This window comes from Haliotis rubra, unplaced genomic scaffold (assembly GCF_003918875.1).
Source record: "Haliotis rubra isolate DU_JTF1 unplaced genomic scaffold, ASM391887v1 Scf629, whole genome shotgun sequence".
Lineage (NCBI taxonomy): Eukaryota > Metazoa > Mollusca > Gastropoda > Lepetellida > Haliotidae > Haliotis > Haliotis rubra.
In genome coordinates, this window is record NW_025767334.1 from 33,284 (window position 1) to 53,101 (window position 19,818).

Sequence of the window (19,818 nt, forward strand, 5' to 3'; positions counted from 1 at the left end):
GTTGTGTTTTATTGGTAACAGTTTTCGTGAACAAGAAGCGGAAAAGGCCTTTGCTTAATCTTGACGAACTAAGGTGCTATGGAAAGTCTATAATGGATTATGATGGGATCTTTTTTCTGGTCCGATGGAAATATATACTAAATACTATACTGCGTAGTCCATGAAAAAATATATGGGGCGGGGTAGCCTCGAAGACCCGGGCTCGAATCCCCACATGGGTACTATGTGTGAAGCCCATTTCTGGTGTCCCCGCCGTGATTTGCTGGAATATTTAAAAGCGGCGTAAAACCAAATCAGTTGAAAATATATGACTCCAGACAGAAACAAGTAACCCTTTTCAAATTGAATAGTTGAATCCGATAATATATATGAGAGTTTCGGACAAATATAAGGCTACCCGTATGTTAACATTCTAAAGCTATCATGTAATGTATACGGATACCCTAACCAAGCCATATCCTCCCGAAACAGTCTGAACCTGAAGTAAATCCAGACTTGCTTCATTGCTCGATTTTTGCTTTACATAAATGGCTGCACGGAAGGCAAACTGGTGTGGCGCAGCGTCTGATTGTCAGAGAGCCCAATAAAATTGACTTGCGTACAATCACGTTCCTGTTTTCTTTCTGGTCAACAACTGACTTGCACCTGTCTGGCGAGTGCCATCTTTATTGCTTAATGCGTCCATGACTAATGCCCGATATCATCATAAACACTTAATCCAAAAACATAATATGGAAACGGGTATTGGAAGAATTTTGTCCCGTATAATTAACCCGAGAAGGGAAATACAATGCACCACGTGTAACAAATCATTCACCAATACCAAGGCCAGCAACACTGGAAGGAGAACCACAACACAGAGGCAACACGTCTGTCTGTCCATGAAAATATATGACTCAGATAGACACAAGTTGCCCCAATTAAACTGAATAGCAGAATCCGACAAAATGAGAGATTCAGACTCAAAATGCTATGCAAAGCTTGCAGCTGGATGTGTACGTGTATTTCTTATGTTCCCTGGGTCTGTAGGATTCATGGAAGGAACTGGTTATGGTCTGACTTGGATGTAAAGTGTGTGAGTGCGTTTAGGTTTACGCCGCTTTAGCATTATTCCAGTAATATCACGGCTGGGTACACCAGAAATGGGCTTCTCACATTGTACCCATGTGGAGAATCGAACCCGGGTCTTCGGCGTGACGAGCGAACGCGTTACCCATTTACCCGTTTTTGTCCATTTTGTGTTATACCTGTAATTGAGACAGAATATCACATGTGTTTGGAATGGCCTTTTTACTATAATCACAGACATACAATTTTGCCTGAGTTCTATTGTACTTATCCTTCTTATGATAAACTGGTATTACTTTGCACATCACACGATTCAGGTATTTTAAATCGTTTAGCGAAGTTTTTGTTCCTTGCATTCAAACAACGTAACAATTACCTTAACAAAACTTGTACAACCCATTAAGTGTTTATTGATGTATCTTGTACAGTGCTATGGCGCTCCAGATTTTCCACTTTCATGCTATGACTCATGTAACTGTATAATGGGCCTGTGGCCCCTTTATTGAATAAACCAATTACTCATCAACTAGGTTACCCCACAGCCCCAAATGATATAAGAAAATATGAAGTGAATTGTATCTTGATCGTAACCATGGGAATAGAGAGGACTGGATGAATGGTTATCACCCGTATGGGTCTGCCCGGACTGTTCAGACTCGCATCCATTTACCAGCGAGTTAGACAGAGTTGAAAATGAGTACATCAACTATCGCCATTAAGGAAATAAAACAAAGGAGTGGTCGGGTCGGAGTCAGTGCAGTATAAAGGTTAAACTCCGACACGCAGTCTCAGTTGGTTTGTGCTATAAAACCGCCATAACCTCAATCCATTCACCCACATGTCAAACACTTGTATTGAAATATCAATATTTTGAGCTCTGTTGGTTTCAGAATAGTAAGTAACACAGTACAAGCAACATCTGGTTGACGAGTTCTCTGCAGGTAAAAGAAAATTCGTACTTCTGACAAATTGAATACATTCAGTGTTTCCATCTTTGGTGGATAGCGGCCATTCTACACATGATGAGCTAAGTTCAGCTGGTATCACGTGCTCAGAACTGGAATGTCGTTATACTGTTGAGGGGCGGTGAGGTAGCCTAGTGGTTAAAGCGTTGGCTCGTCACGCCGAAGACCCGGGTTCGAATCCCCACATGGGTACAATGTGTGAAGCCCATTTCTGGTGTCCCCCGCCGTGATGTTGCTGGAATATTGCTAAAAGTGGCGTAAAACCAAACTCAGTCAGTCAGTATACTGTTGAACTTACATGTTCACGAATGTGTTTGTTATAGGTTCGATTTCCGATGAAGAGACATGCATTGTTCTTATATACTGCAGCTTCCATCCAAAGCAGACGCAAATACATCAAACGAAAGAATGTAATCATGTACTCCTACAAAAAGACCCCGAATGAATTACATTGCACTATTTTAATTACATATTCATTTGACTGTCAAAACATTCAATGTGCATTACCAGTTACCCACTTCACTTTCAGACAAGAATATTTATTTTATTGTATAAACCATTTTCAATTACGATTAAACTCATATTAATTACATGTATTATTGTTAATTCTGAATTTTTAGATTCTAATTATTGTTTGGTCTGAAAACAGTTTAAAACGACAATCTTATCCAATTATGCGAACTTGTGGATTACCGGGGATGGTAGGAGCAAAATGTGTGTGGTATGCGAAGACGTTAAATATTTTAGAGTTACCTCCCATTTCGATCCACGATGGCTGCCAGGAATCCCGGAGTTGAATTCGGTGAGTTCTCATGTTGTGTATGTGGTTGACTAACTAGGGATTCGTTGTACACTGTGTATGAAAATCTAATCAATCGTTATCTAGTATTGCCATTGCTATAAATTGGTTTCACAATGTTTAGATAAATGACGAATGCACGAAATAGTGTCCGACCCTGACCTAGGCTAAGTAGACCTCTACTGTCTACAGCTGGGGTGTGAGCTGAACCTATCTACACAACCATGTACTGAAACAGACATGCCTATATCTGATACTATCGTTTCTTTGGGGACCCGCAACAGAGGAATGCGGTATGACTTTCGCTTGTCAAACCGCATACTCGACTCGTAGACCAATTTGGATGTGCACAGTTGAGACTCACGTTTGTCAAAAATATCAGTTTGTTTACCATGTTCACTGTCTTCATTTCGTGAAAACCATTTCTGAACAGGAACAAAATATATTGTGTGTGATTGTAATGTGCCCTACTCAGATGTACACTCTCTTATTCACTGACAGATGTTTTTTCTCTAGTAAACACCGCGAATGTAGGCTTATAATGTGACCAGACGTTTTTGCTTGTTTGTCAACAGAGCAGAGGGGAATGAGCCAAACCTTTGGTGGCGCTTTACCGTGTTTACATATCGTTTTGTTTAACATGTTTAATCATATGTTACTACAACTGTGGTGAGGTGCATCTATATCTTTACACATCAAAGTTGATGGTATGACTTCGACGACAGCCTATGGAGGATAAATATGCAAATAGTCCTTTTAGGATATTATTTAGATGAATATTGTTTAATATTTCATGACAAATGAAATGTCATTAACAGACTGGAGGGAAAAATATCAGTATCTAACATTAATAAAGCCTTTAAGGGTTTAACTCTGATTTGCAATATGTAGTAATACATACTGCAATAGATGTTAAATTATGCCAATATATTGCAGTATAATCTAGGTCAACCACAGCCCTAGTGATGAATGGTGTGAGGGTCCAAAGGGTGATGCATTGTCAATGCGTGACTCAAACTCAAAGTCTGATTCTAAAACCATTGTCATATTCTCAAAAGGTACTTTTCTCCTATATCTCAGCAATATTATGATAATTTCTGGTGATCAAAGTCGGCATATTGCTGTGATATTGCTAAAAGTTACGCAGACATGGTAAAACCTCACTGTCTGTATTGTAATGGATGTGTATACTTATCTGTTCCAGATGAGAGCTGGTTTCAGAATGTCAACATTAATCTGGCAGCTGTGAAGCGTCGGGCAGAAACACTGGGTACAAGAAGGACAGTAAAGAAACAATGGCAGGTTTGTGATATTTTTGAAACATGTAATAGACACTCTTAAGAGTTTTTGAATGGCATTTTGAAGTGATACACAGAAAGGCGAGAATGTATTAGTGTTGGGAATTGGTTGAAATCTCACAATTGATGATTGGTTCAATACCAACGACCAATCATCGAAAAAAAATTGGTTAGCGTCATTTGTTAGATTTTCCTATTCAGGTTGTAGTTGCAGATAAATATAAAGAAAAACATTTGGTTCTCTGTTGTTGTTTTTAGAAACTGCACAAATTACATTTGCAGATTTCACATCCAGTGTAAAATGATTCAGTTCCAGTGTAACATTAACTTCCCAGATTCTTCAAGAAATATTCAGTCATGACTTTTCAGAAAGTGAAGTGAGTTTTCTTAGAAATAAACACGTTTTCAGGCCTTGACAACATCCTAGATATGTTCCATCATCAAGTATTTCAAACTCTATTACGGCGGTTCCAAAATCGTTTGTGTTCGATTATGAGAAAATGTGATCGATTTCTTGGTCGTTTGGCCACTGCGACCAATCTTCGATTATTTCAATTAATCGGACCACCTCTAGAATGTATGGATGTCAACTTCTTTATTTTGATGATGAAGGTGATGAAGGAGTAAGAATATATCCTGAAACATCATGTCCCTCAAAATAAAAGGTTGACATCCATAAATTCTTGCCTTTATGATTAGCGAGTGGTAGATTATGATCTTTATTTGTTTGCACAATAGCCATTGGTTTAACCCACTTAGTAAATATCTACCAGTTCAGGATACAACAGAAAGTACCACCTTCACAACTGGTAACACTGGGGATCGTTTCTTGAAGGAAGCTTAGTATCTGTGGGTAGTTGGGTTGCCTAGTGGTTAGGGCATGTAAAGTGTTCACCTATCACACCAAAGGCTTCAGGGGGCGGTGGGGTAGCCTAGTGGTTAAAGCGTTCGCTCGTCACGCCGAAGGCCTGGGTTCGATTCCCCACATGGGTACAACTTGTGAAGCCCATTTCTGGTGTCCCCCTGCGTGATATTGCTGGAATATTGCTAAAACCGGCGTAAAACCATACTCAGCCAGCCAGCCAAAGGCTTCAGATTGATTCCTGACATTTGTACAATATGTGAAGCTTATTTAAGGTCTCTGCTGCAGTGAACATCCAGCCTAAAACCAGATCACACTCACTAACACACTGATGGTATGATCTGTGATGAATTGTTGAAGAGATTCACTGATGCTCAAATAGTAATGGGAAAAAGACATGAATGACAATGGGGATCAGATGGATGAGGTCGCTAGTTTTAAGTTCCAGGATAGAAATCGTCCCAGCAATGTTGGTCGGAGGAGGTGACTTAAAGTATTGGATGGTCCGACTAGGAGACTTAGTGGATTAGGTGTCATCATACCTTGACAGCATCGATCATTACACATTATATTAATCATCTGATTGTCTGAGATAATTATAGCTTGTAGCTATAGCTTTGCCGTCTTTACTGAATTTACTACAAGTCAACCACAATGTTTTCTTTTTCTCTAAGGCTGCCTGGTTGTTGAGGGCAGTCACCTGTATCGATCTGACAACACTGTCTGGGGATGACACAGCTGCCAATGTGTCACGGCTGTGTTTCAAGGCTCGACAACCAATCCGAGAGGACCTTCTGAAAGCAATGGACATGCTGGATAAAGGCATCACAGTAGGCGCTGTCTGTGTATACCCGAACAGAGTGGCAGACTGTGCTGCTGTCTTCAAGAAGTCCAATGCTAAACAGATCCCCATTGCATCAGGTTGGAAGCTTGCCTCATCATGTTTACTGAAAATGATTAGAAGATCTTGCAGGCATAAAAATTGTGCTTAATTTTCATCCCATGACACTGTAAATACTGGTATTGAAATGGCACAGACGAAATATTTTCAATATGCCTTGGCTGCACTAGTAAAATTATGATAATAATTGTCACTATGATGCAACTGATGGAAATGTGATAAAATTTAACCAACTCAAATGATTTATAAACCCATTCTTGCAGCTAGTCAATCTGTTTATCTGTGTCACTCTCAATCTCATATCCGTTTGGGGAATCGAACCCGGGCCTTTGTCGTGACTAGCGAATGCTACCCAACCATCTTGAAGTCAGCTTGACTTGTATACTCCCCATGGAGTTGAGAATAAAAATATTCCAATTGATCTATGATATTGTTGTGTTTGATTCAGGTGTTGTGTCATGATGTTCATCACTGCCTGGCTGACATCATCGCTTGAACTCATCCAATATGATCCTTCTCTTTGTTTCCCTCCCCGTCCAGTGGCTACAGGGTTCCCCACGGGACAGGTGCCCCTGAAGACGAGGCTGGAAGAGATCCACGTAGCTGTAGCAGATGGAGCATCAGAGATAGACATAGTCATCAACAGACAGTATGCACTTACAGGCAACTGGAAAGGTAGTTAACACTACCATTATGCATCACCATTAAAGTGTTTGACTAATTTATTTACAAACAGTTGTCCTGTTGCTGGTATATTGCTGAGTGCAACATGAAACAATAAACAACAGGCATGGATCATTTTGGGTTATTTTCAAGTGTCTACAAAGGTCATGGTCATAATCAGGCCTACCAAAGAAAACTTTCCCACTGTGCAGAAAAACGCAGAAGAGCCCACATTAATCATGGAAATAGCAACATAAATGTAATACCTCGCTACTGAAACAGTAAAAACGGCAACTTTAAATCGCTAACACTGCATCATAAAACGAGGAGCCCGCAACTTCGATTTTGCGCATGTGCACATGGAAGAGGAAGTCTCGACCACATGTTGACATTTTCCAGCTTGGACAAAAGTTACATTCCTTTTTAAGTATTTCTGTTGTGTTATTTAGCATTTATCATCATGGTACTCGTGTGCACACTTGTTTAGTTTACTTTCCATTTGTATGAAACGATTGACAGCAATTATTTCGACATATTTAATACTTTTTCTACGCGAGGCGATTCACGGTCGCTCGGAAATTGGAAAGAAGCCCAGATCGTAATGCGCATGCGCTTGCGGAGTAGAGGTCAAAGTTCGCTGATATAAAAATGTTGCAGTTTCATAGTTTTCGTTGTCGTTTTTACTGTTTCAGTAGCGAGGTAATATGTTTATGTTGCTATTTCCACGATTTATGTGGACTTTTCTGCGTTTTTCTGCACAGTGGGAAAGTTTTCTTTGGTAGGCCTGATAATGACTCGATGAGTGAGTAAGGATAGTTTTACGTTGCTTCTAGCAATGTTCCAGCTAGATCATGGTGGGGGACACCAGAAATGGGCTTCACCCATGTAGGGAATCAAACCAGGGGTTTTGGCATGACGAGTGAACGCTTCAGCTACAAGGCTACCCCACCGCCCCAGGTTATAAAGAACTGAGAAGCAGTTACTGTTAATTAATTTAGGTTGGCATGTCATCTGTTGGGCAGGATGGTGAGTGACCTATTTATGTGAAATTAATAACATGCAAGAAGATTAGTTACATTTCCATGGACACTACAACTTTTACCGTAAATAAGATGGTCACTCTGTAGGAGATAATTTTGCAGACGAGTGAAAATAAATTGGTTTCTATTCCAGGTCTGTACGAGGAGGTGAAGCTGATGAGGGAGGCGTGTGGGGAAGCTCACATGAAGACTATCCTGGCCACTGGAGAGCTGGGGTCAATGGTTAATGTCTATAGGGCCAGCATGGTGTGCATGATGGCAGGTGAGTGGGGGGTGTAAAGGGTAGGTGGGGTTTGTGTGTGTGTGTGTGTGTGTGTGTAGAGAGGGTATGGGGGAGGTGTGTGCGGAGGGGTTGTAGAGAGTTGTGTGTGGAGGATGCAAGAGATACGATGCTAATGAAGCTCACATAAAGTGGTTGGTTGGATGGTTTGTTGTTTAACGCCGCACTCCGCAATATTCAGCTATATGGCGGCAGCCTGTATATAATCTAGTCTAGAGCAGACAATCCATTGATCAACAGCATGCGGATTGATCTACGCAATTGGGATATGATGACATGTGCCAACCAAGTCTGCGAGCCTGACCACCCGATCCCATAAGTCGCCTCTTAGGATATGCATGGGTAACTGAAGATCAATTATAACCCGGATCTTCACGGGTACCACAGAAGTGAATAAGTAAGTGAGTGAGTATGGTTTTATGTCGCCTTTAGGAATATTCCAGCAATATCATGGCAGGGACACCAGAAATGTGCTTCACACATTGTACCCATGTGGGGAATTGAACCCAGGTCTTTGGCGTGATGAGCAAACGCTGTGAGCACTAGGCTACCCCACCACCCCTCACATGAAGACTATCTTGGCCACTTGAGAGCTGGGGTCAATGATTAATGTATATATGATGGCAGGTGGGTGTACAGTAGGGGCTTGGGAAGCTAGCGTAATGGCAACTGAATGAGTGGTTTATTAGCGGGGGTTGGAGAGATGACGATATTGGAGTATTTCATTGTTTTAAGGCTCAGAATATATATTAGGCAATTATTGTTCTGTGGTTGTTTAATTTTGTTCAAAATATATCCACAAATGATAAATCACGGTCTTATACATCTAATTTTCTATTCTACCAAATCACCTGTATAGATGTCAGGGGTGGAAATAACCCATTGCCCGACGTCCGAGTCCAGTGTTTTTTTCTGTCGGGCAAGCAAATTTGTATATCACACTGTACCAGTGTCCAGTTGACTTTCCAATGTTAATTATGTTGTTTATATTAAAAAATCAACAAGAAAACGGACGGTATCAGGGCAAGTGATTTTACATGTGCCACTTCTTCCGGAGTACACTAGCAATTTTAAAGTTATTTCCACCCCTGGATGTATGTATGTGCATGTTCAGTATGGTACCAAAAGGGGATAGGCATCTCTTCACCCTGCTTCGAGATTCATGATATAGTGGGTATGGTGTTAATGTTGAACTAGTGAGAGCTTGCTGTCTGTGCAGGTGCTGACTTCATCAAGACATCCACTGGGAAGGAGGGAGTGAACGCAACATTCCCCGTGGCGCTGGTGATGGTGAGAGCCATCCGGGAGTACCACCAGAGGACTAGCTTCAAGGTACAACACTGTAACACATGGTACCCTGACAACACTGTAACAAATGGTACCCTGGCAACACTGTAACACATGATACCTTGACAACATTGTACCATCAACATGGTAACACACATTACCCTGGCAACACTGTACTATCAACATGGTAACACACGGTACCCTGGAAACACTGTACCATCAACACTGTAACACATGGTACCCTGGCAACACTGTAACACATGATACCTTGACAACATTGTGCCATCAACATGGTAGCACACATTACCCTGGCAACACTGTACCAGCAACACTGTAACACATGGTACCCTATCAAAACTGTACCATCAACATGGTAACACACGTTACCCAGGCAACACTGTACCATCAACACTGTAACACTTGGTACCCTGGCAACACTGTAACTCTTGATACCTTGACAACATTGTGCCATCAACATGGTAACACATGGTACCCTGTCAAAACTGAGCAATATGGTACCCTGTGAACACTATTCAATGTGTTACCCCATCAACACCAAACAACATGGTACCCTGTCAACACCAAACAACATGGTACACATTGAACACTGTACATGGCATTCCATCAAACAATGTATAATATTGTACCCCACCAGCACTGTACAACATGGTACCTTGTCAACACTGTTACACATGGTATCCCATGGTTGGAGTGAAAATATAGACTTATACCTAGAAATACATGAGATAATGTGCATTTTCAAGGGACACAACTCTGATGTGTTTACAGCAGGTACATCGTGTTCACTTTTGAAAGGAGTAAATCTAGAATTATATCGACCGCCTCCGTGGTGTAGTGGTTAGAGCGTCCGCGTCATACCAAAAGACGTTAAAATATGGTACTTGTTGGTCCCTGCCTGGCGCTCGGCATTAATGGGTACAACAAGGACTAGTCGGCTCGGAGTCAGTATAATGTGTCTGAGTGGGGTATTCATGCTTCACTGCGGTATGGTATCTCAGTGGGCTAGCACTATAAAACCAGCTTAAGTCTGGGCTAGTACAAGCAGCCGCACTTACACATACACAAGCATGCACGTCGTCATATGAGCGAAATATTCTCAAGCACGACGTAAAACCCAATTTAACCTCACCTCACCTAGAACTATATCAAATGCATATTATCAAGGGAAACAACTCTGTGGAGAGTAATGTCAGAGTATATCAAGCCAACCAGCCGGCCTTCATGTCAATTTTGTTCAAGGTTCAAGAAGTATAAAAGGAGGTCAAGAAATTTAGTTACCACGACATGTGGCATTTTATCTTCTACCATTTTGATTTATCATCATATTGTTCAAAGCTGTATTTGGTATGGATGCAGACGGTGGACCATGTTGTTCAGATATGGAATATAAGAGTGATACAGGTGTTTTTCAGTGTGATCTATTATTGATACATCATGTTAAACAAATTTGTTTATCGGGACAGAACTAACTGTGGGAGACTCAGTTAAAATGTCTGGAAATAAGACCAGGGATAGAAACCAGTGTTAAATTATTTGCTTTTGACTAATTTGTTGCTGCTGAACAGCGTTTCAAGCAGTTATACAGATTATGATCTATTTAAACTATGATGTAGTCTAAGTACTTTATATCAAAGCCTTCACTTTGGTCCCAGGTTGTTCAAGTGACAACTCTCATTGTGAGTGAGTGAGTGAGTATGTTTTTACGCAGGTTTCAGCAATATTTGACCAATATCACGGCGGGGTACACCAGAAATGGGCTTCACACAGTGTGCCCATGTGGGGAATGGAACCTGGGTCATTGGTGTGACGAGCCAACTCTTTAACCATCAGGCTTACCCACGTTGTATATGCATTAAATTGACAAAATAGCGTATTTTTGTTATTGTTATGGTTTCAAACCGAAACCGGTTTCATAAAGAGGTTGCGGATGAATGTTGTTCTGTAGTACACTTTTTGCATGACGTCACACTGTAATGACGTCACTACGGTTTGCTCGTCTGCCCCCTTGGTAACCGACGTCACGATGCATGTCAGTTGGCATCGCCTCGTACAGCCTCCTACATTAAACTACTCCGTAGCACTCCATTTCTTGGTTTGCAGTTGCTTCACTCGGCTAACCTCACTGGTGGAAACTTTGTGTTTATTTTTTCGACTCATATAATGCCTCAGTCTGACTCACAATTAAACAGCGATATGGCAACGTTCGCAATGTTTACATTCCCACAATGCATATAAGTTGTAGAATGAATGAATTCACGTGTTTGTTATGAATGAAAAAGTAGTTCCGTCACAACGTGACCTAAATGAGTGGTCATCGGTTATCCAATCAAATCGCTAGAATCTCAGGTCAAGTCGTTACGACACAGGTCAACGCGATACGACACTCGTGTGACGTATGAGATTAGTATGCAACTACCCATACATTGACTAAGTGGGTAATAACTATGTTAAATACAGGGATGAGAATTTACTGCAGATCCGTGGAATTCCGCAGATTTAATCACACTAGGGTAATTCTTGTGAATCGTCTAAACCTGCTGCCCCTAAAACCCCCAGCTCTTTTTCCTCTGTTTTCACTCATACCCATTCTCATATCTGTAAGTAGCACGGTGCTGTTGTACAAGCAATCCTCGTGCTGAGGAGATCATAAATCCCCTCCCTTGGAATAGACCTCTGACAATCGACCTCTGACATAGTAGTAAGTTTGTTTTGTTCAGTGACACCCAGGACTGCATCTCAGTGTCAAGACCGCCTCTGTGGTGTAGTGGTTAGAGCATCCAACCGGAGAGCGGAAGATAGTGGTTCAGTCCCCGTCCGCGTCATACCAAAAGACGTTAAACTATGGTACTTGTTGGTCCCTGCCTGGCACTCGGCATTAATGGGTACAACAAGGACTGGTCGGCTCAGAGTCAGTATAATGTGTCTGAGTGGGGTATTCATGCTTCACTGCGGCATGGTACCTCAGTGAGCTAGCACTATAAAACCAGCTTCAGTCTGGGCTAGTACAAGCAGCCCCACATACACATACACACGCATGCACGTCGTCATATGAGCGAAAAAATATTCTCCAGCGTGACGTTAAACCCAATTTCACCTCACCTCACCTCACCTCTCAGTGTCAAAGCACTGTAAAATCAGCATCAGTCCTGACTAGAACAAGCAGCTTCATGAACACACCACATGCACAAATGTCACTGTTTATAAGATGTTAACCCCCATTTCAATCACCATTATATCAACTCTGTTAACCCCTCATGTTCTGTGGTTGCAGGTTGGTTTCAAGCCTGCAGGCGGGATCCGGACAGCCAAAGATTCCTGTACCTGGCTCTCGATGATGAAGGAGGAACTCGGAGATGATTGGACGAAGCCAAATCTCTTCCGTATTGGTGCTAGCAGCCTGTTGGGGGACATTGAACGGCAAATATTCCACTACGTGACCGGACACTATGCTGCAGCTCATGAGCTGCCCATGGCGTAGGCAAGATGTGGAAACATCACAGATACACATATAATCATGGTGCTGGATACGGGCATTGGGATAGCACTGATGGTCAGATGGTCAGTTGGTCAGATGTATGGACCATGACTTTCATTTAATCATGTATATATACTGGTTTTGCTCAGTTATTGAAGGACTAGGATTGAAGGATCAGCTTTAGAAAGTCCTGTTTGCAAAACTAGCTAAGAGGACTTGTAAAACCAATTTGTCTTCTGCATTTGTAATTTGTGCTACTGGAATGAGACAAAAATGTAAACCGTTTTTACACTTTCTGAGAGGTAAAATTGAAGCATTTGGAACTGATTGAGAATTATAGCCCTCAAATTATCTTTGTCAATTCGGACTTGAAGTTTGGATTTTTACTTGTCCTCAGCAAAATTTACTAGTCTAGGGGCTAGCAGACAAGCATGAATTTGAAGGCAAGATGATTTCGTTGGTCTGCAAGTGTGTTGACTAAAGGACTTTCGGAAATAGAAAAATACTGTTATTTCACATTTACATCTACAATTTATGTAGATAATATGTGAAAGTGTGAAATATTTGTTAAACTAACTTCAGTTTAACTATAGTCTCAGTGGTAGGGAGATATGAAACGTAAAAATTGGACTTTACTCAGGAGAGATTAGTGCAGAAATGAGCAATGCAGGTTTTTTCTAAGTCCAAAGCGACTTATTTGGAACAGACCATGGCTTTATGCAAATTAGAGGGCGATGATATTGTATTACAAAATACACTTTTAAATACCCATTTTGAAATTAGACTTAGCTTCATTATAACGATAGCTAACATAAAAAAAATATAAAAAAATATAAGGATGTAAAAGAGATATCAGCTAAGATAAGATGATCCTTCGGTGGTTTGGGGGGAATTAAACTATAGAGGGAAGCTAAGATAAGATGATCCTTCAGGGGAATTAAACTGGGGAAGTAAACGGCATGCCATAACAATTTACAAATAATATCCAGTCCTGTCGATCTATGGGTGGTCATGCCACCTATATATTTTGAGACATTTAATATGATGACTGATTATGCTTTTCTACGGGTATCATACATATCTGAACATAAACTTTATGAAAGAAATACACGTAAGATGATAATCAATAGATGCGACATATTCAACACACAAGAAAAGGCATCAAATATCTTAGAGATGACCCCTTGTGCCTGTAGGCAGCACGTGCATTTCATGCCAGGTGAGTCGATGGTCCGTCGTCATACCTGGCTGAGCGACCTAATTGTCATCTATAGTCTGATCTATTGTTTTCAGCAGCTATTCATATTTTTTCAAAGTTTTGCCCGATTTTACGAGTAAACATGCTTTTCTGGATATCCTATTACGCATCCCACTGAACGCCCAGTTAGGCTGATGTGGGTTATTTTGACATATGCTGTTTGCAGTTATGTAAATTTTAGGGATACAGAGTAATAGCCTAAAGAGAGTTCTTTTTCTATTTCCGACAGTACTTTAGTAACAAATGGGTACTATGTGTTATACAAGTCATGATTATGCTGTAGCAATAATGAAAGTGTCAAATCCTAGCAACTGGAAGGGGTGTTGTTCTCTGTGCTGTAAACCAATACCAGCGATACCTGCTTGATATGATTGATCAACCCATCAATAGCTCTCTGCATTGCGATACAGTGACATGATGCACGAGCATTTTATTGTGAGGTCATGTATTGATATAATCTGATACAAGTATGTTTAAGACAGGCATGTTAAAGTGAAACATTAACTGTACTAAACATGCTAAATATGGTCATTCCCTACTACTGAGATATGCCTGATAAGTATCATATCGACACAGAGTTTATTGTTACAGCTGATGCAGAATTTTAAAGATGAAAATCATATCATTGCCAGTTTCAATACTTTGTGCACTATGCAAAGTTTGTCTAGTCTGCCGTAGTTTGCTATACACAGTTGTGTCCCTTGGCTGTGCCAGAAACCTGTGATCATGGGTTTGATTCCAGGTCACTCCATGTCTGGGTTCTGAGCACCTGGGTTTCACTAAGTGGTTGACATGTCCAATCTACATCACTTTAGGCTTTCACCCACATGAGGTGACAAGCTATAAAGGAATCCTGTTCAAAGTGATATTAAACCCTACCTACTTTGAGCTTTGAATTACCCACTTTGCGACTCGGTGTATTTGTGACATGATATGCGTGGAATATGCAGATGAGGCGATATGGTGATTATTCAGATAATAGTTGATATTACCTGAATCAGGAGAATATGGTAATCATTCATGCTTTCCATCAAATTCTTTGTGATAGCAAAGAGACTTAATTGTTAACTATTTTCTGAAATGTTTTTATTGGAAATATTTGTTTTTCATGATATATATTTGAACTGTATGGAATCGCTTAGCATCTAGGTATTATAAAGTTATATAGATATATGTGACACACCAGATGAAATGTAACACAAATGCTGAGCCAGTTACCATGGTTTCTGATGCCTGAGGTATATAGGACAAGCAATATACAAGATAGAAATGATATATACACCTGATGCTTCATTTTATATGTATGAATGTACAAAGTATCAAAAACACAGTTCTGTATCTCTTTACTTTTGTACATCATGATAAAGCACTTAATATATGCATGTTATCTCATTGAACATAGTTTGTGGTTATTGTTTATTTTGTAACATTTTTTGACATCATGCATGCTTATGTATTCAGGATTATACCCGAGATTATTGATGAAGAACCTACTTTTTTTATCACTTTATTTCTTTATAATTGGTACATAATTTATGCATTTCTGGTACATGTAAATATTATAAGACAAGGACATGGGTGGTAGATAATCCGTAGGCTATAAGAATACATTTATTGTTGCAATTTATGTGAAGAGGTTATGGCAAGATGACCAAAAGGTGAAGAATTTACCATAGTTGCAGTGCGAAAAGGCAGTACATTTGTCAATTTCATACAAGGTGTTTAGATAATTTTTTAATCCAGCAATCTGTGGATGCGAATTGGAACATCTCTTTGCATATATATAGTATTTTGTTGCGATGATAATAAGGTTTAGTACATCATTTCTTTTTTCTTTATATAAGAACATACTTACCAGTACTGTTGAGAATCACATGATAGGTGGATTCACTACATCACTTTAGATAAGGATGGTGTTCCTCATACTTTAACTATAATTCAGGGCGAAAGTATCCTTTATTACACTATACATGGTGGTAGAGCGAACTAGATTTCTTAAGTATACATAACTGAAATTGAAGGTATCATTCTCTCAAAGATGTTCAATAGTTCAACAGAAAATGTTGTATTGTAGCAGTGTTAAATTTTTCAATTTACCTTGATGACATGAAAAAGTTCATCTGCGGCCTTGATGCAGTTTTCTAAGGGCTTGGAATACTAGCTGCACTGTTCAAATGAAAGAATGTATGTCAGTATATCTCAGGAAAATGTATGCATTTTTGTAAATGGGCAGTAAGTGGAATACATGTGAATCTAGAGTATGCTGTAGGTTGCATTCAGGGGGGCAGCTGTTCAAAGCAGGTAGTTTAGAAACGTATTCAGGAATAGGATGAGAGAGAACACGTCATCTGCTGATGTGGAAAGGGCAAGATGACCTTGACTGAGATGCTTTGTGTACAGAGTTGCCTCCCTTTACTACCAAAACTGCTTGTTGACTGATGATAAAATAGTTAGGACATCCTGGTGATAAAGGTTTGATTTCCCACGTTGGTACTGTGTTCGAAGCCCATCCTTGTGTACTCTGGCATATGGGTAAAATAATGCTAACAATGACATAACACTCACTCACCCAGTCATTCCTGGATACCTAGGTTGACCTGTGACTTTGGGTAATTGTCTTTGAAAATAATATTTTCCTTTCTGCATGACCGCTGTCTGGACACTACCATGCTGCAAGGTGGGGGTCATCACATCAGACACAGCCTCCCCTTTGGCTTGACCGCTGTCTGGACGGTACCATGACAGCTTTGCCCTCTCTCTTGATAGAAGAAAGTTCATCTTGTTTTTCTTCCAGCCGAAGCCAGCAATATGTTTACATTTTAGCTGTTTGTAATTTTGTTTGGATTGAATGTAGACTGTTTGTTTATAGTATTGTTTTGGTTTTATTCTTTTTATCATTTGTTGCGTGTGTTGTGGTAGGACCTCATCCAGCTCAGAAACATCCGGTTCTAGTGGGAGATGTAGTTTACTATCAAGGTTTGCTGAGGATATTGGTAAGGTGGCGACAGGAGTAAATAGCAACACCTCTAATTACACTGCGGGGCGGTGGGGTAGCCTAGTGGTTAAAGCGTTGGCTCGTCATGCCGAAGACCTGGGTTCGAATCCCCACATGGGTACAATGTGTGAAGCCCATTTCTGGTGTACCCCGCCGTGATGTTGCTGGAATATTGCTAAAAGCGGCGTAAAACCAAACTCAGTCTAGTCAGTCAAAGTCAAGCAATCGTTTTAACTCTGTTTCAGTGAACAGTATCAAGTATGTAAACTATGTGTATAAGGCTGATCAAATAACAGCCTTACATTCTCAGGCAACATTTCGGGTAAGCAGGTGTCTACATTACCTCATATGAATTTATGAAATATTTTTATATTTCCAAAACTTGAATCTCCTTTGAAGCCAGACCTTGTATTTATAGATTGATCCCCCAGTATGATGTGCTTGGTGCTGAGTAAGGAAGAATACTTGTATCTTCACACTTGCCATAGGTTCACAGAGGAATTCCTTCACTGTTATTATAATGATTTATTATATTCCTTCTAGTTTGACTGACACACAGAAAAATGATATCATTTACATGAATATATGGTCCATAATTCTAGGTAATGTGCCCATGTTATCTGTTGACCTGGGCCCACTTCCATTAAGCTGTCTTTGTGCTAAGAGGATTGAAATTCCCATGCGTTAAGAGGATTGAAATTCCAATGCATTATCACAGATTTTAGAGATTACTTTGTGGAATGGCTTCCAGCGCAGTGCTCACTTACATATGTACTGGGGGCATGAGTGGCCCAGTTTAAGGCATAACGGGCTCAATGTGCAGAGTTACCATTTTTCGCAATGACTACAGTTATCCTATCTGGGAGTAAGAGCAAGTATTGTGATTTCCTAGTTCCTATGAATGTTTTTGTGATACAGACTTCTGATAGATGACTTTAGTATGCATAAGCTTTGCCTTTTACATGAAACTCACAGCTGTTTTCAAGACAGACTTCAGCTGTATCAATCCCAAGATGAAGATCTGGAGCAGAGTAGTCTTTTCCCCAGTGCCATCCCAGAATTGCTCCTGATGCTGATCATACCACTGTGTATGGATGTTACCTTGTCCGACTGACGCAGATGTGTATATTGTATGTTATTCTGCCATTGTGTGGCAGCTATTAAATGATTACTTATATAAGATGTGTTAATGTGTTTTTTATTACTGAAGAGTGATTAATCACAACTGGGTAAGTGAAATGGCCTGGTTGATTGCTCGTCGTCATAAACCTATTAGCGTTCATTAGCCAAGGAGGCCACAATTGAACTACCTGTTATTACTCAGGGAGTATTAGGTTGGCTGGATAAGGGTCGCTGCACTTCAGCTGATCCTGAGTTACATGTAGTGTGAAATCTTTGAATATCCAAGACACTGCAGTCTGAGAAATTCGCTTATATTGAAAAGTGGGTCAGAATTACAGCCATCAAATTGTCAGTGAGGACAACCAGCACTGTAGCGTCCCTTGATCCATAGAAGAACCTTTAACCAAGTGTGGATTTCCGCAGTCTGCGCTTCGTAAAAGCTGACCACATGATTGTTTGGTGTTTGGTTCCAATCCCAATTTTGGTCTAAAAATCAATGTCCTATCAACAATATATCGTACTTCTGTGTTTCATCTTGTGGTGAAAAGTCCACGATATTGGTAACTTAAACACATTAATCTGCCATTCTGCCGATCGACTGAAACAATGTCTGAGCAGTGTTCCCGACTCATGTAAACAGACACATTGTGCTCAGGACCCTTGAAGATCCGGGTTAGAATCGGTCTTCAGCAACCCATGGTTGTCGTAAGAGGCGACTAACGGAATCGGCTGGTCAGGCTCGCTGACTTGGTTGACATATTCTCGTATCCCAATCGCTTAGATCGATGCTCATGCTGTTGATGAAAGGGTTGTCTGATCAAGGCTCGATTAGTTACTGGCGTCCGTCGTATTGCTGGAACATTGCTGGGTGTGACGTTAAACAACAAACAAGGGAGCAAACAAGCATTGTGCTCAGCAGTGAGATGACAAATCTGAATACTTTGACTGCTGAAACGTATTCGTAATCAATCCACGTAACATCGTTGAGTTTACTAGCACTGTGATGTCGGAATAATTAATTAGCCCTTGCTGCCGGTGTAGATCCCCGTTCATACACATGCGCTTGATAGGTTATAGGTCATTTTATCACAGGTATTTTCACACAGGGTCATCAGCTAGTGTCGTTAAAACGTACCTGAAGGTCAATGAATGTAAACGCGGTCGTTCTCATGTATGCATTTTCAAAAGACGTTCAGTAGATACCAGTAGGAAACGTGAACGTATTGATTACTAGTGCAGATAATATATTGAAATCTACTTCGGATGGTTTTATCGACTGGGATCCGCGTAATCTAGTTGAACTCGCTTATAGCTGAAGGCTAGTGGGTGTCCGTATTCAATCTATCGAGGACATCAAACTGACCTTAGCATGTGTGATTGAAGTGGTGTGAAAAGCCTATTAACTTTAAGGATACGTAATGTTAGAACGAGAATGCCCCTCAGGTGTGTATTCTCCTTTGTTAAGAATCACCCTGCAATATTCCAGCTAAATGGCGGCGGTATGTAAATAATTGTGTCTGGACCTGACAGTCTAGTGTTTAATATCATGAACATTAATCTACCCAATTGTGATACGATGCATCAAACAAGTCAGCGAGCATGACCGATCCAGTTAGTCGACACACACATAGGTTGTTCTAGTGTTGCAGGGGCGGTGGGGTAGTCTAGTGGTTAAAGCGTTGGCTCGTCACGCCGAAGACCCGGTTCGAATCCCCACATGGGCACAATGAGTTAAGTCCATTTCTGGTGTCCCCCGCCGTGATATTGCTGGAATATTGCTAAAA

General features: G+C 40.6%; 1 protein-coding gene and 2 long non-coding RNA genes across 3 annotated transcripts; 2 read left to right on the forward strand and 1 right to left on the reverse strand.

The window, feature by feature from the left end:
- The first annotated feature begins 602 nt into the window (after nucleotides 1–602).
- On the forward strand, nucleotides 603–18,089 carry LOC124256455. The gene is made up of 3 exons (XR_006892924.1): nucleotides 603–614; nucleotides 1,409–1,413; nucleotides 17,124–18,089. It is a non-coding gene; the product is annotated as an uncharacterized LOC124256455 (long non-coding RNA).
- Nucleotides 2,793–13,404, forward strand: LOC124256454 (deoxyribose-phosphate aldolase-like). Its single transcript, XM_046690447.1, has 7 exons — nucleotides 2,793–2,835; nucleotides 4,037–4,134; nucleotides 5,667–5,913; nucleotides 6,434–6,568; nucleotides 7,730–7,858; nucleotides 9,096–9,208; nucleotides 12,456–13,404. The coding sequence occupies exons 1-7, from the start codon at nucleotides 2,805–2,807 to the stop codon at nucleotides 12,660–12,662; spliced, it is 960 nt and encodes a 319-aa protein (XP_046546403.1). The 5' UTR covers nucleotides 2,793–2,804; the 3' UTR covers nucleotides 12,663–13,404.
- On the reverse strand, nucleotides 15,354–15,868 carry LOC124256458. Its single transcript, XR_006892926.1, has 2 exons — nucleotides 15,765–15,868; nucleotides 15,354–15,407 (listed from the first exon to the last, which is right to left on the reverse strand). It is a non-coding gene; the product is annotated as an uncharacterized LOC124256458 (long non-coding RNA).
- Nucleotides 18,090–19,818: the final 1,729 nt, after the last annotated feature.